Raw genomic sequence first — 25,005 nt, forward strand, 5'->3', positions numbered from 1 at the left:
CCCGAGCGCCGCCGCCGCGCTTCCGTTTCCCCCGCCGCCATCTTCGGCACGGGCACTCCGGCCACCGCCGGCACCCCGCGCCTCTCACCGCCGGGCAGAAGCGGGAGGCGGCCGCGCTGCGAGCCGCCCCCAGGCAGCGGGAAGTGTGTTTATCCGCCGAGGAGGGACGTTTGTGCCGCTGTCCTCCCGAGGTACCGGCGCAGCTCGGGCAGGCGGTGAGGGGACGCCGTGACGGGAGAGCGCGGCTGAGGTGCCCTCACCTAAGATGGCGGCGGGGGCGGGCTTTTCCCGCTGAGAAGATGGCGGCGGAGGGAGCGGCGCTCTGGCCGGGTGGAGGAACTCGCTCGGCTGGGTGAGGGGAGCGGGATGGGACCGTCCCCCTCAAAGATCTCCCTGTTCATAGGGACTCCCTACTCCGCCACAGAGATCTCGGTCCAGCCCTGCTGTATCACACAGACCTCCCCCAGCCTTCCTCCCTCAGCTCACCCGCACCTTCTCCAGCCAAGGCAGCCCCTCTCCGCCTTGCTGCCCCCCTCGTTTTGGGGTCATCCCTCCCCTATTGCACTGGGTGGGCGTGGGGTAAAGTTACTCCTTGCCTGTCTAACCCTCTACTCCCTAAGGCAGCAGCTGCTCCATTTTATTTTAATAACCATAATTTCCACTCTCCTTTTCATACTTTGCCGCAGGAATGGACGAGCAAGTCCATAGGTAGCGGAAGGGTCCCCACCCTCCTCTTCTCCCTCCTCCTCCCCACCCCTTAAGGGGCGGTGATCGCGGCGGAGAGGAAAGAAAAGGATGCCACGGAAGCTGTTGTTGCCTTATAAATCTGTTTTTTCTCACTTTCGAGCTCCACGGGGGTTGCATGACTCTTTGGCGATGAACGCGGCCAGAAGTGGCTACCGGGTCTTCTCGGCCAACTCCACCGCAGCCTCCACCGAGCTGGCGAAGAAGATCACGGAGTAAGTTGCCTTCTCTTTCAAGTTTCTTTCTCCCTTATCGCTCCCCGGCGCAGGCAGGAGCCCTCCCGAGCTTTTGGCATCCTCCTGTCTTCCCAAGGCGTCTCCTGCCAACACCTTTGTGGAGATTTTGCACTGGGAATCTTCACCGGCTCTGCCTGACCCCGCGGTGGAAATGGACCCACCGCTTTCTCCCTTCTTGGACGCCCATTTCACTGCTGGAACGGCTGGGCTTCAGCAAAAGCTGTTACTTTTGGGGAGGGAGGAGGTTAAATTTGGCTGGACAAACCTCAGAAAAGCGTTTTTAGCAGGTTTGGGACATGCTCAAAACTTTCTCCTGACCTTGTTTTCCCAACAGCTTCAATGCCTGGGGCGAGGGGAGTGTCCATGTGCACCTCGGCACAGCACCTTGCACTGACGAGAGAGGATTTTGGGGAGCTGGGAGAGCTGTGCAGCCTGTGCTGTTTGGTTCAGGGTAAAAGTCTGGTCCATTTTCTTCAGCCCATCTGTTTAGGCAGTTTGACCTTGTCTCGTCCAGGATAGATGCTCTGGGTACTGCTGAGTAAAGAGTATGACAGCTGCCTCCAAAATGGGGCTCTTGGTGCTCAGAGCTCTGAGTTTCCCCCAGCACTTGAACTTTGGGGTTGAATGAGTTTGATTCAAACTGGGGCAGTCCCAGCCGAAGGGACTGTTCTGAGAAGGGCATCTGTGTATTGAGCTGTCAGTTTAGAACAGGATCTGGATTTTCTTTATGCTGTTTCTCAGCTGCAGTTCATAGGCAGCTGATCCCAATATCGAGGGGTCTCAGTGCTTGTTTGCCTGCTGCAGCTGACAGCATCCCAGTTATCCTTGTTAGGCACCTGCTGTCCGTTCCCATCTTCAAGGGTGTGCTTAAATTGGAAGCAGGACTTAAGTACAGGTGTGCTGCAACCTTAAAATGCAAGAACGCTTCGCTGTTCATCCTGCTTGCTTAATAAACAGTGTTCAATCCTTAGCACAGATTATCTCCATGGAGCTGATTTGGCTGTTTGGCTGGGAGGTGTGTTGGATAATAGTGATGGACTTCTTTAAGTGTGAGGCTAAGAGGAAAATCCTTGTGTTTGGGAGTGGAAAGCTTTCTGGTTTTTGGATCATGTATTCTTGGTATATTTAGTCAGATCTATTTCACTTTCCCTTCACTGATCTCTGAAACTAATGTATCTCTCTATAAAAAAGTAAGTTTTGCTGCAGCAGATGAGACAGAGTTTTACAGGGCTTGTCCTGTTACGTCAACACTGCACAAGAGAATTCCCCTGGGGACGAGCTTGGAGTTCTCAGGACTGGAGGAGCAAAGAGGCAATCCTTCTTCCTTGCTCTTTGTCTTAAAAATAACTCCCTTCTTTTTAAAGATGAAATGTGAAGAGACATGGAGAGGCTTCCCCAGGCTACGGCGCTGGCTGGGATGATGTGCTGATGTTATCCCAGGGATGCTCTGGGGGGAAAGAAGCAGAATCTGGATCCAGAATGATCTCCCGGCTCCCTCCTTGATCTCTCACCAAGTAAATTTCTAATAGGGGCAGTGTGGGGTTTTTCCCTTGGCTCTACCATCAGTGGGATGTTGGATGCTCTGGTGGTGGCACGAGCACATCCCTGTGACACAGCTGCTGCTTCACTGTGGCTTAGGGACATTTATCTTTGTTGTGGGTGCAAAATCTGGAACTGTTCACAGTACAGATTTATCCACAGTAAAAACTCTCCCAAAATTCAAGGTATTTTCAGCATCTAGTGCAGTGATTTTGCACTGCCTTCCCTTAGGAGCTCGAGGGCTGTTTCAGCTGATCTGTAACACATCCCTTGTTCTTTCAGGTTGCAAACGATGCGTGGCTGCTGCCTTTCCCCCTGTCTCACATCCCAGCCTGTTCTTTGCTGGGGAGGTCAGTTGCATCTTTAAATAGAGTTGGATCAATCTTACAAGGGTGAGTCTGTCCTCTAATATTGTGCGTTCTTTTTAAAGTTTTTTTATGACCTTGAGCAAAAGTAGTAAAAGAACTTTAAAACAGCACGCAATATTAGGTGGGCCCCTTGAGACACCTGGGCTCTGCTCTTTGCTTGTAGGTGTGAGCTTAAGATCTCAACTTGAGTTCTTCTGACTTAGCCTTTTTGAAATCTCAAGCTTGGAGAGGAGCAGTGTGACACTGAGCAGCTCTCAGACACCTGATTTATCTCCTCACTTTGTTTACTGCTGTTTATCTCCTCACTTTGTTTACTGCTAAACTTCCAGAGCTACTTTCGTTTCAGGCTCTGAGCATCATGTTCTGGCACAGTTCTGATCTTCATGATTCCCCTTGAGCATTCTCTGGTTATGGGACAGTGATTAATGGTCAGTCTTACTTTCACTTCAGGTTTTCAGAGCTTTAGTTGATGGTAGTGACTTCCAGGGAGAGGAGATGGTGCTGGATTATGAGGACCTTGTGAAACATGAAATAATGGAGATGTTCCTTAGGTTCAATACCACTGAAACATAAATAAATCCATATATTTTCTTTTCTCTTATAAATTGAGAGTGATGATTATTTAAATTCTTTCCATGATGGAAAGAAAACTCTTGCTATAATTAGGACACTTGGCACCTGATTACAAGCTGCATTTTCAGGGGAAAAAGATAATTTCTGTGACCAGTGCTGGTCCTTAATGGGCCTGTGTGCTGCTGGGGGGAAGGAGATCTAGGAGTCTTTTTGATCTTTAATCCAACAGATGCATTCAGATCTCCCTCTGACTGCAGTGCTTGGCTCAGCAGGTACAAATATTACATTCTACTCACTGCTTATGTGTTTGGCTTGGAGGGGGTTGGTGATTGAATCTTGTTAATGCCTCCCCAGTGCTCCTGCAGCTCCATGATGTGGGATGTGATACTGTCTCACTGCCAACTGTGGATGTGAGTATTCCAGAGATTCACTTAGCTTGCAGCATGCAAAATGCTGGTGATCTGAAGATACAGCATTGCCATGAGCCTAAAGAGCATGGAATTAGGAAAACATGGGATTTGTGTTCTGGCCTCTGGCTGCAGGGAGCTGGGTCACAGCTCTAAACCCAGGGTGGTGGTTTCTGTGACTGGGTAGGAAGTGAGCCCTGCTTAGGGGGGACACAGTACATTCAGAGGACTTGTAGCAGTCTCCCTCAGCTGAAGAGGATTTCTGGTAGGAAATGTATCCTTTAGGTCATCTTGCCAGCACAGGAGAGGGTGGCAGAGGGAAGTCAGAGCATCTCTTTTTCAGTTTAGGTGAAGCACAGAATGTGGCTGAGCAGGCTGGGCTCATGTGGAGCTTTCTGTGCTGGTCAGCACAGCTTTAGGGGAAGTTCCTTCATCAGGAATGGGCTGGTAGGAGTAGAGGAGGATCTGCCTGGTATTTGCCAGTAATTGGGCTGCATTGCTTTGGTGTGGCTGGAACAATTGATTCCAGTGACAGATGAGCAGTAGGGACTTTTCTTCAAGTCTCCAGTCATACTGGGTGGATGGAGAGAGGCAAAGGAGTGCTCAGATAGTTTTAAGAATATCTAAATAGATTGTATCCAGGAAACTGCCATTCCCTTTCCCTTTCCTGGCTGTTTTTATACTGGGGGATTAGGAAGTGCACTGCAGAGCTGCCATTGTGCTGGCTGGACCATGACTGATCTTTATTTAAAGATTTGCTAAAGTTTGTAAAGCAATTCAGAGTCAGGCTATGGCTTGATTTGGCTGCAGTTGGGCACAGCACAGACCCTCCTCCTCTGCTCCAGCTCCTTCTGAGTCTGCACCAGTTCCTGGAGTCTGTATGTGTGGGGAGAGTTGAGAGTTTCCAGATCTGAAACCAGGGAAAGTGTTTATAATGAAGAGGATATTGTCAAAATAAAAATATCATAATTAAGAGCTTTGTGTGCAGATTTCTCTTCAAATTGAATGTTTGTGCTGTGAGCTGGCCGGAAGCTCCCTACGGAGATAACCTGACAAATGTCTTGGGTTGTGGTCACAGAGAGGGAGAAGGAAACAGCCTGGGCTGAGGGCACTTCTCAGTGGCACAAAATAATGAGAGTACATTTGCCCCTTGAAATTTAATTCAGCTGAACATGGAGTCACTTTGGCTGCCCTTTGTCTCCTGGTACACTGGTTTTTGACAGTCTTCAGGGGAGCATTTTAAAGTACAATCTGATACAGCCTCACAATGTTTCCTAAAATACTGCAGTGTGTCACTTCCTCATTAAACTATAGGTGACTCCTGAGCTGTTTGCATTTAGATGTGAATTTGAGGCAGGTTTTATAAACACTTTTGTATTCATAGCTCAATATCCTCTTGGCATGTTTTGAGACTGCAGAAAGTTAGATCATCCTTTCTGGGCAGTGTTTACAGAGAGATTCCAGATCAATAGGAATTTTTACTGGCCAGTTGAGTAGGATTTTTAAAGCTATAAAGAGGTTTTTGGTTTTTTCCTCTTAGATGCTGTCATACCCCAGAGGAGTTGGTTTAGTGATGGAGCTGGGGTGAGGATAGCAGCTCATTTTGCTTGGAGATGTGATTTATCTGCAGGACCTAAAATGGTATTTTTCCCAGAAGCAGCTTTATCTCTGCAGGGTGTGTGGTCTGGGTTACCTACAGTGGCACCTTCTCTGTCCTGGGGTGGGTCTGTCTGTGTCTGCAGATGAGTGATTTGTAACTGTGGTGCACCCAGTTGGGAGCTTCAGGATGGAGAGGACTTTGAGAGAAGAGATTTGGGATGGAAAACAAGGGAGAGGTAATAGGAAAGGGAAATTTATCTTCAGACTCTGGCTGCTGCCAGGCTGTGTAGTTGATAAGGCTGTGCTCTGCCCTTGACTTGCATGCAAATATCCCTTTTGATAAAAGTCCTCTGGAATTTGGTGCTTTACAGCAGCAGTTGTACCAACAGTCCCCTCTTTATTGTCCTTGACTCAGTCAAGGTTTATCAGACTCCTTCCCTGGCTGATACCTTGTCTAACCGAAGCCTCCAGGAAGGGATTTGGTGCAGGGTGTGCCCGTGGGGTGCACATACCTCAGCTGCTCTGGGGGAGCTGCCTGTGCATCCTGCTGTGCCTGTGGCTCCTGGGACTCTGCAGGGCTGATCTGGGACTTTAATGGGCTGTTTTAGTTCATATCCACTGCTCTTTTTTACTTTCAGCCAACAGTTGGAGCAGAGCTGGGATTTATTGTCTGGCCAGAGCTGCTCATTCCTCTAAGCTGGCATCTGTGTCCTGTCTCTTCTGCTGCTCCCTGCACCCAGGTTTGACAACTGAGCTGTTTTAGTGCCCCAAGCCAAACTGTTTAGTGTTCCTCTGGCCATGGGGAAGCCTCTTGCCCTTCTGATTTCTTGTTTCAGCAGCACACAAACTGCATTGCTGCTGTATGGTGAGTAGGAGAGCACTGGGCTCTGGTTTCTGCTGGCTACATCGTGGAATCATGATGTTGGAAAAGACCTTTAAGACTGAGCACAGCTGTTAACCAAAACCACATCCCCAAGTGCCATATCTACATCTTTTAAATCCCTCCAAGGACGGTGACTCCACCACTTCCCTGGGCAGTGTGTTCCAAGGCTTGACAACCCTTTCAGGGAAGAAATGTTTCCTGATGTCCAATCTAAACCTCCCCTAGTAGAACATGAGAACATTTCCCCTTGAGCACTACAAATACAGTTTTGTTTGCCACCACTTAGCAGTAAAAGTGCCCCCTTCCAAGGAGTGTTTTGCTTAGGTGAGTTTGACTGGGCTGGTTTTGGTGTTTTCCTTCCTGCCATGAGATTCAGGGCTGATTAAGAGCACTTGAACAGTCTCTCCAATGGATTTTTTTTCCCCAGTACTGAGGTAGGATTGTGCTGTCTGCAGTGAAGTCAGGGTGTACGTGCCTCCAAGGGGAGCTTGCAAGACTTGCCATGCAGTTGTGGAGGAACAAGTGTGAGTCACTAAACAATTCCCACCACACACTGCTCTGGGGTGGGTGGATATGTGTGTGTGTATGTTTCTGAACTTGTTTGGACTGGGATGCCTTGGTGGTTGCAAATGCCAGACTATCCTCATCAGAACAGCAGGATCCCACCTGCAAAACTCACCTCTGGTGTGGCTCTATCCTTGAGGTGCTCTGGATTGCTTTTACTTGATCAGCTACCAGCTCTTTTTGAAGGTACTGAGGATGCCTTTGCGTTGCAGCTGCAAGTTTTAACCCAGCTGGGCTGAGAGGAGCCCAGTTAGAGATCTGTGAGACTTGTCTGGGCTGCAGGGTGATGCTGCAGTTGGTACCCCAGCAGGGCTGGTGACAGTCTGGCACGTCCAGCTCTCGAGGTGGCAGTTTAGTCACCAGCCCAGCCATTGCAAAACGTGCTGCCAGGCACTCTGTGGGGAGGGTGTGTGTGCCAGAGACGTGCTTTGGAGCCAGCTCAGCAAACATATCCCACGGCATCCGAGTGTCAGTCAGCTCAGCTGTCCCAGGCACACTCTCCGGACCAGCTTTGGCTCACAGCTGAGCCCAGCAGTTACTGATGGTGGGACAGAAGCATGCCAGGGTCAGGCTGTGTTGCTGTTTCACTTCTGAAAGCACAGATCTTTGTGACAATTGAAGTGCGAGGATGAGTTAGTGAGTGAGGAGATGGGGTGAGACTGACTGCTGAAGGCTGTAGACCATAAAAAAACCAACAAAAGATATGGACTCTTCTATTTAGGGTTAGTCCTGATCTGCAGAATTTTGGCACATATCCAGTTAAATACAGTACAAGTGCAGAAGGAAACTGCTGCCATAATCAGCGTGGTGAACAAAGGTATTTTTCAGGCATAGACTGTTTCCTAATTCATTGTGTGGCCATGGCCACAGAGCAGATCCTGGGAGAGGAGGGACTGGCCTAAAGCATCTCACTGCTGCAGGGTCTCACAGCTGAGGCTCTGAGTTACAGCACAAATGCCTTTAAGTACTTACTAATGGATTACTTGTCAGTACAGTTAAATACTGAAGTGTCACCTGAGGGAAAAGTCTGCATTTTGGAACCTTTTAAAATGCTTTTCAAAGTGAGTCTTTGTTTTGTAAGAACAAAATTAAAAAGAGAAGGAGGGTGACTAATCTTTGTTGTAGATTTGATATTTGAGAAAAGGAAAGAGTAATTTGAAAAAATAAAAAAAAATTGAAGTTAAAATCTCATTAATCATTTGAGTTATTTTTAGAAGGAAGGTTCAAGAAAAAAAAAAAGAGGTGGAAATAAAAAAAAGTGACTCGGGTGCCATTAATTGAGTCTGAGTAAATCATTCAACTCCAGTTGCACATCAGACCTTCTCAAGGGGGCATTGCACAGGCTGGCAAGGTGTCCTTTGCCATCAGAGTCACTGCCTGTGCTCAGTCATACAGGCTTTGGGTACAGCAGTGACCTGCTGCAGTGTCCCTGGGTTCTCTCAGGGGCAGCAGAGGGAAGGAGACCCCAGAGAAGGGGATGGAGTAGTTCTGCAGCCTGGCTGGCTCACTCAGCTCCCTCTTGGGCAGTGCTGTGTTTTGGTGGTGTGTGATGTGGTCTGGCCCTACTTTGCAGCACAGACTGCTGGCTTCCTCCATTTCTAATGTCCTTTTTTTCCTTTCCAGGCGTCTGGGTGCTGAGCTGGGGAAATCTGTGGTGTACCAGGAAACCAATGGAGGTAAGAGAAATCTACTGTTTGCAACTGTTTTGAGATAATCTTAGAAATGCTGGGTAATTCCATTGGCCAGGCCTGTGTAAGAAGTGCAGTGATTGAGCTGTGATGTTGCTGCTGCTCCTGGCAGTGCTAAACCTCCATGGCTGACCTTGGACAAGGCAATTAAACGTGTTCCTTGTTTTCCTTGGTTATCTTGTTTGTTTGCCCATCTGCAAACTCTCTTCTAGAGTCCTGCCTCAGGTTTTAGCTGCTGCCAAATCTTTTATGCTCCTATGCTAAGCAAAACTACTTTATCAGTGTCTGCCTTGTGAACTTTCAAATTATCCCTTTCTTTCAGCCCTTCCCTGCCACACAAAATTTACAGCTGCCCTTGCTTTAAAAGTGCAAATTTATGGTGCTGGGGAAAATGCCTCTTGGAGGTTGCTTTTGTTTTTAAGGAGGTTAACACCTTTAAGTGTCCATTTTCAGATGCTGGCCTAAAACACAAGGATATTGGATGTGGCCAAGAGTCTCTTACTGTTTCAAGACCTCTGTTACCTTGGTTTGGTTTGCAAGAGAGAGTAGAACCACAGAGCTGCTCCAGGCTGGAGGAAGGATTTGTGGTAGAATGGGCCTCACAGTGGGAGAGCTGCTGTGGGTATGGCTGGGCTGGCTGGTGCATTCCTGCCCAGGAGGGCTCACTGCCCTTTGGGGTTGCTTTTAAATCAGGTTGTTTGCTACAAGGTCTGAGGTCGTTTTTCATCACTGCACAGCAAATCAGTCTGCTGTCAGCAGTCCTGTAGGGTTACTGCCAGGGCAAGGCAATTAGACTTGGAATTCCATAGCTGAGGAGCTGTTTCCCTCCTTTTCCTTTCCCCTGCCCTCTAGCTCATGGCTGTGTGGCAGGCACCTTGGGAAACCTGGAGTCATTGCTTTGGCTTTGCAGAGCTGCTTGGGGCTCAGCTTCTGCATTTGAGTCAGGAACCATAGGAGTGGAGCTCAGCAGAGACCCAGACATCCAGCCTGGGGCAGTGGTGAAATGTCTTGACCTTGACAGAGAAATTGGGGAGTTCTTGCTCTGAACTCAGTGCTGTTGGTGTTTCCTTGAGCTCTCCAGCCAGCATGGAGCTGATCCCATGGTAAGCTGTGAAAGAGCAAAGTGCAAAAAGTGCTGAGTTACCTTCTTGGAAGTACTGAAGGTTGTTCTGCCTTGGGTGGTTAATTGCTCACTAATGAATGTGCTGTTGATAGCTTTCAGCACTCCGTGGAGGTGTGAAAAGGATTTCTCATTGAGAGTTAGGTAAATTGTCTTCTACATTTTAAAATTGTAATTTCTAAAATTGTGATTTCCAAATTATAAAATCCTAAATTCTATAAAAAATTAACAGCTATTCAGCCTGCTTTTGGTTTGTAAATACAGCTCTCTGGCATATTATGCCAGCTTCACCCAGATCCAGCCTTTGGAAAATCCACTTGGCTCATCTGCATATGTATGTGCACGAAGGGCAGAGGAGAGTCCTCATCTGCCCTGACCTGGGGCAAGGTCATGGGCTACAGCATGGTGTGTTTTCACTGTCAACCTGATGTTTGGAAACAAAACTGACTCTGTTTTCCATCGTTTTCAGAAACAAGAGTTGAAATCAAAGAGTCTGTCCGTGGACAGGATATCTTCATCATACAGACAATCCCCAGGTGAGGCACTCAGGGCTCAGTTTTGCACTTGGGATGTGCTTTGAATACCTGGATCAGCAGGTGCTTCAGTGGGTTGCTCACTTTTAACCAGCACAATAACCAGTGGAGCTCGTGCAGTGTTGTCATGACTTAAATCTAAGGCCCCACATAGTGTTAAGCTGTTAACATTTCCCAGGGGATTGATTGCAACACTGAGATGCTTCCCACCAAATAGCTGGAGTGTGTCACTTGAGGCAGGAACAGGAGTGACTGGTGATTTCCACTGAAACATCCCTGCTCTGTGTGTTGGTGGCCTTTCAGGCTCAGCTGTTGGGTGATTTCTGACTGGCATTTCCATCCCAGGATGGGTGATTTCCTCAACCTATCAACCACCAAGCACAGAGCCAGCATCAAACAGCAGCTGCTGCTTTCATTGCAGGCTGGATTACTCTTCCCCTTTTGCTGCAGTGATGTGAAACTGAGCCTCCCTCCTGTACTTTTACAGTTCTTGATTATGATGGGCCTTTTTGGGTTTTATTTTATGCTGTTCTAGGCTTTGGAGTAAGAGAAGTGCTGCAAGTAAGCAGGGGACTAGAAAACCATCTGTAATCCCAGGAACTTTGCTCCTTGCTGGCTCAGGAAGAGTAATGGGACAGCACTAGGGTGATGGGAAGGGAGCCTACAAATAAATGACAACTGCAGATCAACTTACTGTGGGTAGAGGAGGTGCTGTTTTCAGAGATGAGGAATTGATATTAACAAAACAAGGATATTCCTGTTCTGATAGCTTTTTCCAAGTTACCAAATTCTGCTCAGATTTTGGAGAACACAGGAGGTAATAAGTTAGCAGAGCTCAGTTGTAGCTCAAAAGTAGCAGGGAACAGAATTGCCTCCTGGACACAGGATTTTTCTTTGCTTGCTAAAGAAATAGAGCCCCCTGAGAATTCAAGTCCATTTCCTCTGTGAAATGCTTGGCCTCTTGTAAAGAAATCAGTAGGACTACTAGACCAGCTTACTCACTTCTGGAATTCCTCTTGCAGGCAGAAACATTTTCCTAGGGCTCATCTCTCTCCAGAGAGATGCCCCAAGTGTTTCCTCGGGGAGAGCTAAATCTCTGCAAGATGAAAATCCCGTGCTGTAGGATTATGTTTTGGGTCAATGGTGCTGTTCTGTTGTCCCTTGTTGAAGGAGCTCTCTGAAATAACTTGTAACTGAGAGCTGTGTAAACATGAAACAGATCAAATGCTCAGAGAGAACAAACTCAGAGCTATAGGGATAGAAACAGTTTGGGGAGGGGAAAACCTCCCCTTTGGTTTTAATTTGTTGACCCCCTTGTTTCTCCATTAACTGAATTCAGTGTTTTGGGCCAAGAAATGGATTTTTTTTAGCCAGAATGTTAAAGCCCTCCAGGTGAGAAGCCAGTGTTGTGCAGCCAAATCATCTTTCTTTCCAGAGCTGCAGCTGTGCCTTGCTGCATTGCTGGAGAGAACAGGTTCAAGGACATCTCAATTTTGCAGTGGGTTTCAGGGAGCTTTTCAGGAGAGTCAAAACAACAACTGTGTGGAATAATCTAAGAATAGGACTTCCACACTCAGTAGTGGTTCGAAAAGAAAATATTAGGACTTTTTAGTAGAGAAGGAAACAACCTTGTTATGCTGCAGTGTGAATTCACAGTCTGCATCTTAAATGCACAGAGAGAACAGAAAGACCTGAGTATTTAATACAGGCTCTCTGTTGTAAAAGCTGTAACACAATTAAAAAAAAAGGGGTGACAAGGACAGTTACCATCCAAGACTGGTGTGTGGACTGGCATTTGTGTGAGATAAAATCAAATAGCTCATGTTTAGGTGGTAGGAAAACGAAGGAGTTGTTGATTTTGTGATACTCTAAAGGCAAAAGGAGGCTGTTGATGCTGATTGTTGCAAAGTCCATGAACAGTGTCACATAAGGTGTTTGCTCAGCCTCCAGAGCAGGGGTGTGCAGGGATGGCCCAGGCAGAGATAAGGAGCAGCAGGGGAAGCTCTGGGGTGGTGAGCAGGGTATGGGGGATAGCTGAGCTCTCTCTGAATGTCCTGGTAATGAGCTGCCAGCCCCTGTGTGAGGTCTTGGCTCAGCCCTGCCAGCAGTAACTAACTGAGCATGACTTCAGGGCCAGAGATGGGGAGGGCAGCAGGGAGCCTGGGATGCTCTCTTGGATATCTGATTTGGAGATGCAGGGGCTGGGTTTCCTCCACCAGTGTCATTTTCCCCCAGCTGATGCCCTTGGCTGGGGTCAGTGCCCCTTGCAGAGGAGCAGATCAATGATGGCTCAGCATGAAGCCATCTCAGCCCAGGCACCCTGGGCCCTGCTGGAGGGACAGACACATCCACCTCTGCCCAGTGCCTGTGCCAGCTGTCTGCAGGACCTTCCCAGAGTCAGCTTGGGATCCTGCTTGAATACTGGGAGAAGTGCCTTCCTTGAACAGCTCCTCCATCAGTATGGCTGCTGGTGTCCTGCAACTGCTGGTGCCCAGTCTTATTCTCCACCTATTTTCCATGTGAATATGTATGTATTTTCAAAGAGAAAGTTTGAAAAATAATGATGAAAAGTACTAAGTTTCTCAGATGAACTTTAAATATGCTTCAGTTTGATCACTTTGTTTTTATATGGCACTGATAGTAGCATCTTTTTCTCCTCTCACAGCCCCACTGGCACAGCTAAATCACCAAAGGGAAGAAACAGTTCTTTGTTTGCTTGTTGTCCTGTGTGGCAGGGGGCTGTGTTTTATGTAATTCTTGGCTGGGTGCTCCAGAGCCAACAAAGCTTTCTTGTGAGTAAATGGCACTGTGTGCTCGGGCCAGCAGGACCCAGAGCCTCACAAATGAAGAGGCACAAGTGGAGGTTAATTCCCAAAGGAAGGGAGAGCAGTGGAGAAATGGAAATGGTCAGAGGTTTGTCATGGGTCATGTCTTTGGGCAGCTGGAGAAGCTGTCTCAGGGGGAAAGCAGCAGGGCCTGAGCAATGTCTGGGTAATGTCCAGAAAGCTCTGCAGAGCTTTAGGCTGCTCTGTTTACTCCTCTGCTGCTGTGTGGAAGGATGGCTCAGTCAGTTCCTGCCCTGTCACCACGGGCTGCACAGCTGAGCCCTCCAGCACTGCCCTCCTGCCCAGGCTGGGGATGGGATGTGTCACTGGGAGCTGTCCATGCCCCCCAGGCAAAGGGGTCTGTGTTGCAGGAGTGCCTGTCCTGCCATCTGAAGCACGTGCTCTTTAGGTTTTAAAAGTTTTTGAGTCAGTCTGTGGTGATGCAGACAGTATCTCTTGGTGTTGGTCTTAAGAAGGGGAACTAAGGGCTTAGCTTTTTTCCCTGTCCCAAAATTAATTAAAATGAGATTATTACACTCCTACTGGGCTACTGCAGTCATTGTGGGGGAGCAAACTGTAAATGGGATATTTCAGTCTCATGGCCAGTGTCAGACTCGAGGAAACAGCAGGAAGCTGAGTCAGGAGAGGTTTAGGTTGATATCAGGAAAAGGTTTTTCACCCAGAGGGTGGTTGAGCACTGGAACAGGCTTGTCAGGGAGATGGTCACAGCACCAAACCTGGCTGAGCTCAAGAAGCATTTGGACAGCAGTCTCAGGGACAGGATTGTTGGGGTGTCCTGTGCAGGACCAGGAATTGTCCTCGTGATCCTGATGGAGCCCTTCAAACTCAGCATATTCTGTGATTCCTCTGCCTATGATACTTTTTGTTTGGTTGTTTTTTCTTTCAAGAAACAGTCCTTTAGCATTTCCTGTGGCATTGTTCCTTCCATCTCTAGATAAGCTAAAGTGTGGAGATGCTGACCTCCACCAAAGTGCTATGTCTGGAGTTTGTACTGCTCCAATTGCAGTTTTTCTTAAGGCAGGAAAAATAACCTGCCTTACACTGTTTAAGAGGAAAATACCCTAAGAAATCCAGTGTGGATGAAGTTGGCTGCATGTGTGCTGCTGCTTTAGAAGACTATTTAATTTCAAATTACACTGCATCAAGTAACATTTGTTCCAAACTAAATTCTATACAGAGTCTTTTTTTGTCAGATGATGGAGGGAAATCATCATACACCTTATGTTAGAATATAGAATCATATTACAGACCACAACTCTTGAGTGCTGGTGTCATGTCCTGTATGTATAGAAGTTGATTGTAATTTGTTGTGGAGCTGTATGGCTGCAGTCTGGGTCTGGCATACATTAACCTGAGATGTAGCATTATTTGCTTGGAATTTTGGTGAGGAATGTTCTGGGTACAAATGGAAAAAGAATTGCATTAGAAAAACACCTGCTAATATTTGGAACTGTATTTAAATCTCCTAGAGATGTGAATACTGCTGTCATGGAACTGCTGATCATGGCCTATGCACTGAAGACTTCCTGTGCCAGGAACATCATTGGGGTCATCCCCTACTTCCCCTACAGCAAACAGAGCAAAATGAGGAAGAGGGGCTCCATAGTCTGCAAACTGCTGGCTTCAATGCTTGCTAAGGCAGGTGAGTGTCCCAGGGAGCAGCAGCACAGCAGGCTCAGTGCTGCTGGGCATCCCTGAGCTCATTGTCCTTCCATTCTCCTGTTTGATGTGGGAATGTATTGCTGAGATCTTGAACCACTCTAGGGCTATTAATTTTCTTCAGCTTTCTTGTGTTTCTTTGTTACTTGCACCTGGGAAGTGGCCTAGAAATGTTATAGTGAAATACAGTGTCAGCCCAGTGCTGGGACATCACATGCCTGTTCCTCATTATGTCTGTGGAATGTTCTGTGTTAATGTGTTTATGATTATTTTAGGACATGGCATAATAGTCTGAGTAATAGCTAAACAGTCTGGAAAATTGAGGTGTTGAAGGAACTCCAGCCACATGGGAATATTTTCAATAAATTGTTGTCTTTTTTCCCCCCTTAGGTTTAACACACATTATCACTATGGACCTTCATCAAAAGGAAATCCAAGGCTTCTTCAGCTTTCCAGTAGACAACCTGAGAGCATCCCCTTTCTTGCTTCAGTATATACAGGAAGAAGTGAGGTTACTCTAGTTCTGTGTATATCTACTTGTCTGAAGTCATTTTAATGTGGTGGCAGCATTGGGCCTCTGCTTGAGTAGAGGTGGTGGAGTCAGTCTAGGTCAATCCTTCTGTTAATGAGTTCCTTCTCTGGGGTACCAGTTGCATGTTTCATGGAAAGATGTTACACTTCTCTGATTGGATAGAACTGAACTGCAGCACAAGCAGGAGAGGAGTTGCTCTCTGTGGAGTTAGTGCCATTTGAGAGATGCTGCTTGTGTGCCTGCCTCTCATCACTCTGAAATCCTGTAAAACTGCTTCTGGTGCTGTGCTGGATTTGTGACTGCTCTGAATTATTGATAGACTTTGTCTTGGGCTGAGTGTAGGAGTGCTGAGTGCAGCAGGGCTGGGAGCAGGGCACAGAGGTTTTATTCTCCATGTGCAAAAGATGAAGATTTATTCCCACGTGGTGAGAGCAAGGCTTCCCCATATGGAGAGGGTTAAACATAGTGAACATTGCCACATTCGCAGAATACAGATACTGGTGTTGGAAGCAAGTGCAGTTGCCTCTCTAGTTTCTTGTCACAGAATGGAGATTTGGTTCTGGGGAGGAGGATGGGTGAAATTATTCAGCCATGTATCAAACCAGTTACTCCCTAGCAAGAAGGATTTTTAAAATTAATTAACTTTTTATCACATCCAGATTCCAGACTACAGAAATGCAGTTATTGTAGCCAAATCTCCTGGTGCTGCTAAAAGGTAAATGAATGCTTTGCTAGCTGGTTAAAAGTTACTTGGAAAATACCTGAGCTGGTGGCAAATACACCAAGGAAAGTTGGGGAGGGTGGCAGATGGATTGACAATCTGGTCATAATTCCTTTGTGGCTGGAAAGGGGATGGATGTGGTGCAGATAGGCAACTGAGCTTTGTGTTTGCACCCCCATGGCAGTAAACTCTGGCAGTATCACAGGAGTGGTTCACTGGAGTTTCACTTACTGCTGCAGTTTCAGCAGTGCCTGAGCATCCCAGAAAACATTTTATATGTGGGGGAGCACAGGAGAGCCTGCAGTGGAGCCAGGGGGCTTTGGGATATTAATGAGGGATGTAAAGTCCCAGCCACAGAGGTGCAGCCTCTGCTTGCTGTTGGTCTGGGAGAGACTTGCTGTGGTGAAGCTGAACCATCCCAGCACCTTCCTGAGGCTGTTCTTGTCTTACAGGGCTCAGTCCTATGCCGAGAGGCTGCGCCTGGGGCTGGCAGTGATCCATGGAGAGGCTCAGTGCACGGAGCAGGACATGGACGATGGGCGTCACTCCCCTCCCATGCTCAAAAATGCAACTGTGCATCCTGGCCTGGAGCTGCCATGTAAGATCAAGCTTCTCTGCTCACCTTGTGGGGGAAAAAAAAAAGTTTGGTGGAAAATTTCTGTTGGTTTATCTCTATGGGTGTAACCAACCTAAAGGCAGTTAGACCAGTGGAATTTTTTTTTCATGAGTGAGTTGTGGGAGAAGTTACAGGGGAAGGTTTTTATTTAACTCCTTCTGGCCATGCAGAGCATCAGTATTTTCTCCTTGGCTGTACCTGTTCCATAATGTTAGAATGACAGATCTCTGATAAAGGTGGTGCTTTACAGTGTTCAGCAACAGAATTCATTGAGCTGATGAAACAAGGGAGATATAGAAGTGTAAGCAATGAGATAACAACCACTGAGAGAGGCTGTTGGCTCCATTGGGGTGGGCTGGGCTTTGTCTTCCCTTCTCTGCAGCCATTGTTACTACTGGGAATTTTCTTCACCTTGGCACCCAGGTTATCATATTCCAATATCTGTTTTGACAAGGTTTTGAGGTTTATGTGGCTGGGGTGAGTAGGTTCTCCAAGACCATTGTTGACCTGCTTCTGGAGTTCTTGCCATTGATTTGGGAGCAGAGAGCAAAAGAGGAAGAAGAAACTTGTGTTCTGGGAGATGCCATCCTCAGGATTGCTTGTATTCCTCCAGCAGTCAAATAACAACAATGTGATCAAAATCCAGCTCCCTTTTGGGAGGATTTTAGCTTTCTAGGCAGGTGGTGGTAGAGCAGAAATTGGTTCCAGGAAGGTGGCTGAGAAGTGCCCATGGGAAAGGCTGTGTACTGCACTGTGTGGCAACACCAGCAGTGGTTTGGGCTACTGATAATCATCTAATCTTTGGAAATTTAGGGAGAACATTCAACCAGTTTGTGGGCAGCTTGTGGAGGGGAGGCAAGTAAGACTGCAAGCATTTTACTTTACCCTAGTTGTGTCTCACTGGAATACAATCAGTTAAACAGTGTTTTTGTTGCTGGTGAAACTCCTCTTGGGCCTTGGGGGGCAGGTGGGGTTTGGCAGTGAAGTTTGGGATTTTATTGTTCTACTTCTGACAAGGAGATTTTTTTTATGCCTGTCCAAGAATGCAGGAATTTGCATGGTTATTCTTCACTTTCCACTTCCCCTCCTGTTCTGGAGGATGCTGTCCTCCAGAGTATCAGTAGCTGACATTTGTCTACTATGGAGGAATTGATGTGATTGTATTTTTATTTCTAGCCATGTCACTTCAAAGAAGCTCAACTGTGGAAGGTTGTGCTGCTGGAGAACCCTATAAATGGTTGTTCATACAGAAATGTGCCCTTGTCCAGTTTAGTTATGAATCCAGTGGAAAATTGGATAGCTGAGGACAGAAAACAAACACAAACATACTTGCTGTGTATCACCACTTTCTTATTTTATCTCCTGCTGCACAAACTCAGCACTTGATCAATGACCTCACATCCCAGCATGCCTTAGGCACAGTGTAAAACAGTCGAGCTGTGGCTTGGCAGCTCTGTCATGGGGTGGATTGTGGGGAAAACTTGTCCAAAACTCTCAGTAGAAGCTGCTTTTCTCTGCAGTTTTCTAACCTGAGACATACCTGGTTGTGAATGAGCTGGGTTCTGGAGGTGCAGAATTCTGAGGTTATCCCTGTCTAAAAGCAGTCTTCTGTGCATTCTGGCTGTGTCACAGTCTCTGCCAGACAGAGATGAAAGTGCAGCTGTGATGTCAAGGCTGCAAGTGTCTGTGCTGACCCTCTGCTGTGCCTTGTTTCTTGTGCAGTTCAGCCATTTGAAAAGCATCTTCCCGCCTCAAATGTCATTTTGACAATTACAAATCCCTGTTCAGCTCTCTCTTCCTGGTGGTGAAAGCTCTGAGGGCAGGGTGTAGCAGGGTTCAGCTGTGTGGTTGGTTGTGAAAGGTCAGACACATGCTGCTGCTCAGAACTGGATGTTCCTTACACCAAAACTGTCCCCAAACCCTCCAGCTGTCAAAACAGAAGCAGTCTGTGAATCTGCCTGGCTCAGCAACCAAACCTGGACCTGGCAGGTAGAAGGTTGGGGATGTTCCTGGAGAATGGCTGAGACTTCTTATGGAATATCCCACTCTGGGCTACAACCAGATCACTGTGGAGCATCCCAGACTTGGCAATTGAAGCTCCAGGCAGTTAGAGCCAGGAGAGAGATGAAACCTGTGTCTGGGAGCAGCCCCAGAGCCCCACAGTGATGGCTCGTGCTTTGTGCCATTCTCCATGGGCTTCCTGGGGGATTGGCTGGGCTCCTGTGTCCTGGCATGCACCTTCTCCCCCTGTTCTAGCAGGGATCATGTGCCTCTAATTAATGAGTGCTAGGCAGTGTAATGGCTTATTTATTGTCCTGTGAGTGTGGCCTGATATTCTGATTCGTAGGAGCCACAACAGAAAAATGCCAGAGGTGCTTCTAAATTGCACTTAAAATGCTACGCTAGAGTGGCAGCAAGAGCCCATCAGTGCAGCCCCTGGAATCAGAGCCTTGGAGCCAGGATGTCACTCCAAGGTTATTCCCTTTGATTGTGTGCTTTTGTGTCTCAGAGCTTGCAGCTGGCTCGGGGCTGTGCCTTAACAAATGCACTCTTTGCATGTTTCCCAGAGAAAAAGAGTGGGGCACCATCTGTTATATCATTCAGTGGCTTTGGAATTCAGTACTTTATACAGAGAGCTAATGGTCTGCTTGAATCCCAGAGCCCAGCAAACTGCCACAAAGGGGGTTTGGGGGAAAAACTGGAGTGACTCTAGGTCTGTTCCTACTTCCCTACCCCCCATCTTGCCTGTGTTTAGGCTGAGCACAGGGTTATTTTCTGTCCTTCCAAGGTTATCTCCACTAAAACAGTTCATTCTTGAGCAGCCTTTTGCTCCCAGACTCTGTTGTAAATGCAGCATTATATTTCTTGGTGATTGTCACTTTAATTCACACTGTCAGCTTTTATTTTAGAATTTATTTTAGTATTTCTTAACCTGTTTTTGACCACTTAATTAAAGCAACATGTTTACACACCTGGGCATGTTCTTTCCTAGTGCCAGTGATCCTGCCTTCAACATGTGGTACTTTGGTGTATATTATGCACATCTGAATGAAAGTGTTCTTTGATATTCTCATTTTATTAAAAATGATGGTTGGTCTAGTTTTTTCTCTTATTTTTCCCCCTCAGAACCTGCAGATACCACAAACATCTTTTCTTACTCTTCAGAAAAAGCCAGCAGCTCTTTAACCCAAACTTGTACATGATCCAAGGGGTTACACCAGGCAAAAATACCACCATGGCTTATTTCTGTTACTCTCTTCTGTCTCCAATCATAGAGGGTTTGTGTCTGGGAGGAAAATATTCTTTATTATTTGAATCATTTTTCAAGGCACCTCCTCATAGTTCTGACTTGCACATCTTGATATGTCCAAAGATTTTGAAGAAGAAACTGGCTGCACTTGTGTAGACTCTCATCACCTTGGAGCAGTTGAGATTTGATGTGGTTGTGGGTAGATCTTTGGCTTGCAATTTTTTTTTTCTTTTTTTTGCAGAGAAAATTGAACAAGGAAAAGGGAGAACATCTCTTTAAGATCCGGGTAGGTCGACACGTTGCCTACCATTCTTTAAAAATAAACCAAAATTGAAATATGGCTTTTTAAAAACAGACAGAGATGCAAAGCACTGCTAATCTTGCTGGTTGCCATGTTAGCCTTTAAGCATAGCAAGGAATGTGTCTGCTTCCTTCATGGAGTAGAAGGATACTGATTTGCCAAAACTGTGTCTCTGTGAGTAAAATGGTGCTGAATTTCAGCTCCCCAGGCCTGTTCACCATTTGTGTAGAAAAGTTTGCCTGACCTGGCTGTTGTAAGCAGAGATGGCACTCACCAGTGGATACACAGGGAGGCTGGGATGGCAGCCAGGTGGAATCCTTTTGATACTTCACAGCTCCCACCAGGAGCTCTGTTACTGTCCAGACTAGATAGCAAACTCATAACTAATCTAAGCAGGTCAGTAGTGCCTGTAACTGAAATTTATGATCTGCTTATCTTTCATGGTGCTTAATCTTCATTTATTACAAATAATCTTCCTTCTCATAAGAATATTTTTCCTTCAGGATTTAGATGTGACTTTGCATTTGATAGGAGACTCAGAAATAACCATGCAAGGGAGGCTGAGGAATCTGTGCCGTGGAGCTGTTGATTAACTCTTCAGTCCAAGGTAGCTGTGACTTTAACTGCAAAACCTGGCAATGAGTGATGGGAATTTGGGCAAAACAGAATTAGTGCACACCTTTTATACAGTTTTGGTAGGTTTATGGAGAACCAGCCTGTGGAGTAGGTTATGGATGTGAAGAACAGCTCTGTACAAGAATCTTCAAAGTTGTGGTCCTTATAATTGCTTCCATCATATCCCTCAGTGTGACTCATTCACCTAGCTGTGCTTGCACTCTAAGCATTCCCAGGTACTGATGAGATATGGGAATAGTACTGGATCATCCTGCTGTGCAAGATGGGGAGTTTAATGTGTGACTTTTTGGTGAGGAGAGCAGAGATCAATATTCAGACAGGCTTTTTGGTGGGCTTGTGTTCTCCTGCTGCTCAGGTTTTACATTGAAGTGGATTGTTCTAAAAGAGAAAAGCCTTGCTGTGTCTGAACACCTTGAGGCACTTGAGAAGCCTCTGTGGCCAGAATCCTGAGCTTACAAAAGGAGGGGCACCAAGTGCCTTGGCAGGACACTGCACTCACTGTGGGGAGTATAAAAGAGGAGTGTGGGGTGTGGAGGTGAGCCAGGTAAGTGTTACAAAATGCTGGAGGTGCTTCTTGGCTTCAGTGGTTAGATCAGCCCAGACTGTCACCTGTTGACACATGTCTGCCCACCACAGTGTCCTTTCCATGCTGGAAGTTTTTGTACCAGCACCCCATGGCAAGTGAGAGGTTTGGCAGATGGATAGCAAGTGCCTGGAGGTTGGTTGTTGTTTGGTCTAAGTCTGAAGGCTGTGTTACATCTGGATACTCTCAGTGCATCTTAGTTCAGATTTCTGGTATTTTTATGATGCTGCTAGAATTTTGGCAGGATGTGGTTTTGCATGAACCCTGTCAGTGCCAAAGTAGTGTCAGGAGGGAATGGAACCTTATTTCCCAGTGCATCTTTTCACTGTGCCAGGTAGCACAGCTTGTCAGTGTATCTTTTGATTCAACTGCTGGTTGCACTGTACTTGTTGAATTGAGTTTCAACTGGATTTTGTCCTATTCTTTCCATTAATCCACTTAAAAAATAATCAGCAAATTTGCTTCTGCAAACTTCCTTAAGCTTTCTTTGCCTGAGCAGGTGGTATTAAGGTTCTTACACCCTCTCAAAGACCCCTCTGTGTTTGGTGATGTGAGAAAGCAAATGAGCTGCAGTGCAAGTCTCTGATCCTACAGATGATTTAGTGAGTCCAAGAGGTGAAAAGTTGCACCTTGTAAAGCACCTGCCCTTTGAGAGGTGCCATTTGTTGTTCCAGTCCTGGAATAGACCCTTTTACAAGTCCTGTGCTGGAGCACAGAGAAGGTCACTGATATTGCCCATAAACCAGGTGCTGATTTGTAAGTCTGCTTGCACAGGGTTCTGTTAGAGAGTTAAAATTGCTTTCTGTTTCTGAGGTCAGTGCAAAATCCCCATAGAAACAGAATTTCCTCTTTATGCAGCAGTGCTGTTCATTTGAAGAGAAAAATGCTGGTTAAATGAGGGTTTCTCATTTAGGTGGGTGTCAGGATGGTGTAAAGCACGACTGTGTCTGCATCAGTGTAAGATGTTCAGTGCTTCAGCCTCTTGTGTGGTGGAACTGTTGGGGTTTGACTCAAGCCTGACTCACCTGGACTCTTTTTTTCCTTTTTCTTTAGTGATGATGGCCAAGGAGAAGCCGCCAATTACTGTGGTTGGAGATGTTGGAGGAAGAATTGCCATCATTGTGGTATGAGTGTGAGGGGAGCAGGTGGGGGGTGGCTTCTTCACAGCAGCTTTGCTTCAACTCCTCTATCCCTGAGGGTCAGAGGGATGGCTGGTGTAGGAGGAGGAAAGTGGTTTTTAGACACTCTTTTCTCCAGTAGTGCTGGTGGCTTTGGTTATTTCAGCTTTCTGTTGAAAACCATTTGTACTTCAGCTCTTTAAGCCCTAAAATCTCCTTGCTCCCTTGATTCTAAGTGTCAGATGTCTGCAAGGGCACACAGAGAAAACTCCTGAAGTGTTAAAAAATTCCAAACAAACAAAAAAAAGTGCCAAGCCTCTCTTACTTGCTATGCCATGCTGCAGTGTAAGTAATCAACATGCAGCTCCTACCCCATGAAAAAATACCCCTTGCTGATGATAAACGGTGAGTGCATGTGCAGGGACTCATTTGTTTCCAAGACACAACATTTGTTCTCCACACTAGCAAAAAGGTCATTAAACCAGGGAAATAGCATTCACAGATTAGTCATGCACGTGGCTGTCCTCATCAGCAGCTGAAGTAGACAGGGATTCTGTTTTTCATCTGTGTGCATGGCCAAAGCTGCAGTACCCTGCAGATCCACTCCTGCCCCAGGCTCTGTAAACTTCTGATTTTGGTGTTATTTCTGTTTCTGCTCAGGATGACATCATTGATGACGTGGAAAGCTTTGTAGCTGCTGCAGAGATCCTGAAAGAGCGTGGAGCCTACAAGATTTTTGTGATGGCAACGCATGGGCTCCTGTCAGCAGATGCTCCCCGTCTCATAGAGGAATCCTCCATTGATGAGGTGAGTCTGCACACTGGGGGCTGGCACCAAAATTCACAAATTGATGTCCTTCCCATGGCACGTAGCTCATGTCTGGAATTACTCATTTAATCAGATGCTTTCAGTTAGCTGGTTCTTCATTGGAACAAAAAAAAAAATAATTGTGTGTGATTAATACTTGCTCAGATCAGATCTGCTTCCCTGAGTGTATTTTCTCCCTAACAAAAATATTAGTCATCATTGCCTGGACACTTCCCTCCCTGCAGCTGATGGTGTGTCTGCCATCTCACTGTTCAGCCCCTCTCCCCCAGCTGGTCAGGGGCTGCTGGTACATGAACAGGACAGGATTTCAAACCTTAGTAATCCTGTGATCTGAGTGGACCCATCAGCCTGTTGGAGAGTGCTGGTTATGTGACAGTCAACGGACTGTCAGAGGGGGCAGACCATTTTTAAAAATCTTTTTTGCTAATATATGGAAAGATTTTTCCCCCTGAACTGTGAAATAGCAGTACACACCCCTCCTGGAGTCAGGGAGGGTGGATGTTCAGCAGCACAACTTCCTTTCCTTTCTGGCCCTGCATAGGTGGTAGTGACCAACACTGTTCCTCACGAGGTGCAGAAGCTGCAGTGCCCCAAGATAAAGACTGTGGATATCAGTTTGATCCTGTCAGAAGCCATCCGGCGAATCCACAACGGCGAGTCCATGGCCTATCTGTTCCGCAACATCACCGTCGATGATTAGACCTGAGCCTGCCCCCATCCTGGATTCCACAAGAGAAGGAAATCTGCATGGAAAGGCAATACCATAAAACATAGGCATAACACAACTGTTTATTTTTGTAGGAGTGTTGAGGTTATCAGGGTCTTGAGCCATGAGATCTAATAGAAAAAAAAATCAACCTGACCAGCACTTTACAAGTGAATAGAAGGGGCCACTGGCAGTGGGGAGGATTACACCTTGATTAAGAGAGATGGAGAAATGAGGTGGTGTTGAATTTTTAAGTTCCTTTAATGTTGGTTTTTTTTTTTTTAGTGTGTTATCTCTCGCCCTGTAGGGGCGGAAAGAAAAGCTAAACAGAAGTAGCTGTCAGCTTGTGAGAAGGGAACAGAGACTGCTTATTGCTGTGTGGGCAGCAAGAGCTGCCTTTGGGGTTTTTCTGCCTGTGTCTCACCCCAGAGCACGGAAGGGAACGTTCAGGCTGTGCTGCTGGCAGAGCTGAGCCAAGAGCAGCTCTGTGCCAGCTCAGTGGCCTCTCCCCTCCTGCACAGCAGAGCAGGGACTTTCATCAGAACTAAGTTAGCGGAACATCCTGAAAGGACAGCTTAGGGCAACCCATTGGCAGGGCTGCTCCCATGCCTGGGTCAGGGAGCTGGGAACAGGCTCACGTGTGTGTCCCAGCAGAGCAGGGAATGCTAGTTAATGTGTTGGCCTTTTCATTTTGCAAGCTTTGGATCATTATTGCTCTTCAGTGACAAGTCACATGAGGGTCTTGGTCCTCACTGGAACACTTGTCTGCACTGCAAAACCAGGCGTGATTTTTGGAGTTGCCTGGGGCTGAGTTTGTGGCAGAGTCTTGTGGGGAAGGGAAGTTGGAATGTCTGCTTCTAATGCAGCTGTGCTCTCCAAAACACTAACACTGAACCTGCAATAAAAAGTGTAAGATTTTTCAGCTTTGGTGCTTCCTGTGAATCCTGTGCCCTCT

At 46.7% G+C, this 25,005-nt stretch overlaps 1 protein-coding gene across 7 annotated transcripts; it reads left to right on the forward strand.

Moving 5' to 3' along the window:
* The first annotated feature begins 43 nt into the window (after window positions 1-43).
* On the forward strand, window positions 44-24,972 carry PRPSAP1 (phosphoribosyl pyrophosphate synthetase associated protein 1). 7 transcript variants are annotated; one of them, XM_033076396.2, is made up of 13 exons: window positions 869-959; window positions 1,315-1,431; window positions 2,345-2,494; window positions 2,802-2,911; window positions 8,537-8,589; window positions 10,191-10,257; window positions 14,570-14,742; window positions 15,150-15,265; window positions 15,951-16,006; window positions 16,465-16,610; window positions 22,452-22,522; window positions 23,177-23,323; window positions 23,886-24,972. In XM_033076396.2, exons 3-13 carry the CDS (start codon window positions 2,423-2,425, stop codon window positions 24,042-24,044), a joined length of 1,170 nt encoding a protein of 389 aa, XP_032932287.1. In that variant the 5' UTR covers window positions 869-959; window positions 1,315-1,431; window positions 2,345-2,422; the 3' UTR covers window positions 24,045-24,972. The 7 variants fall into 7 exon arrangements, with proteins under 7 accessions (XP_032932292.1, XP_032932290.1, XP_032932291.1 ...); XM_033076397.2 differs by lacking the exon at window positions 1,315-1,431 and having other exon boundaries at window positions 872-959; XM_033076401.2 differs by lacking the exons at window positions 1,315-1,431; window positions 2,345-2,494; window positions 2,802-2,911 and adding an exon at window positions 44-191 and having other exon boundaries at window positions 848-959.
* The last annotated feature ends 33 nt before the right edge of the window (window positions 24,973-25,005 follow it).

Source organism: Catharus ustulatus, chromosome 20 (assembly GCF_009819885.2).
Source record: "Catharus ustulatus isolate bCatUst1 chromosome 20, bCatUst1.pri.v2, whole genome shotgun sequence".
Classification (NCBI taxonomy): domain Eukaryota; kingdom Metazoa; phylum Chordata; class Aves; order Passeriformes; family Turdidae; genus Catharus; species Catharus ustulatus.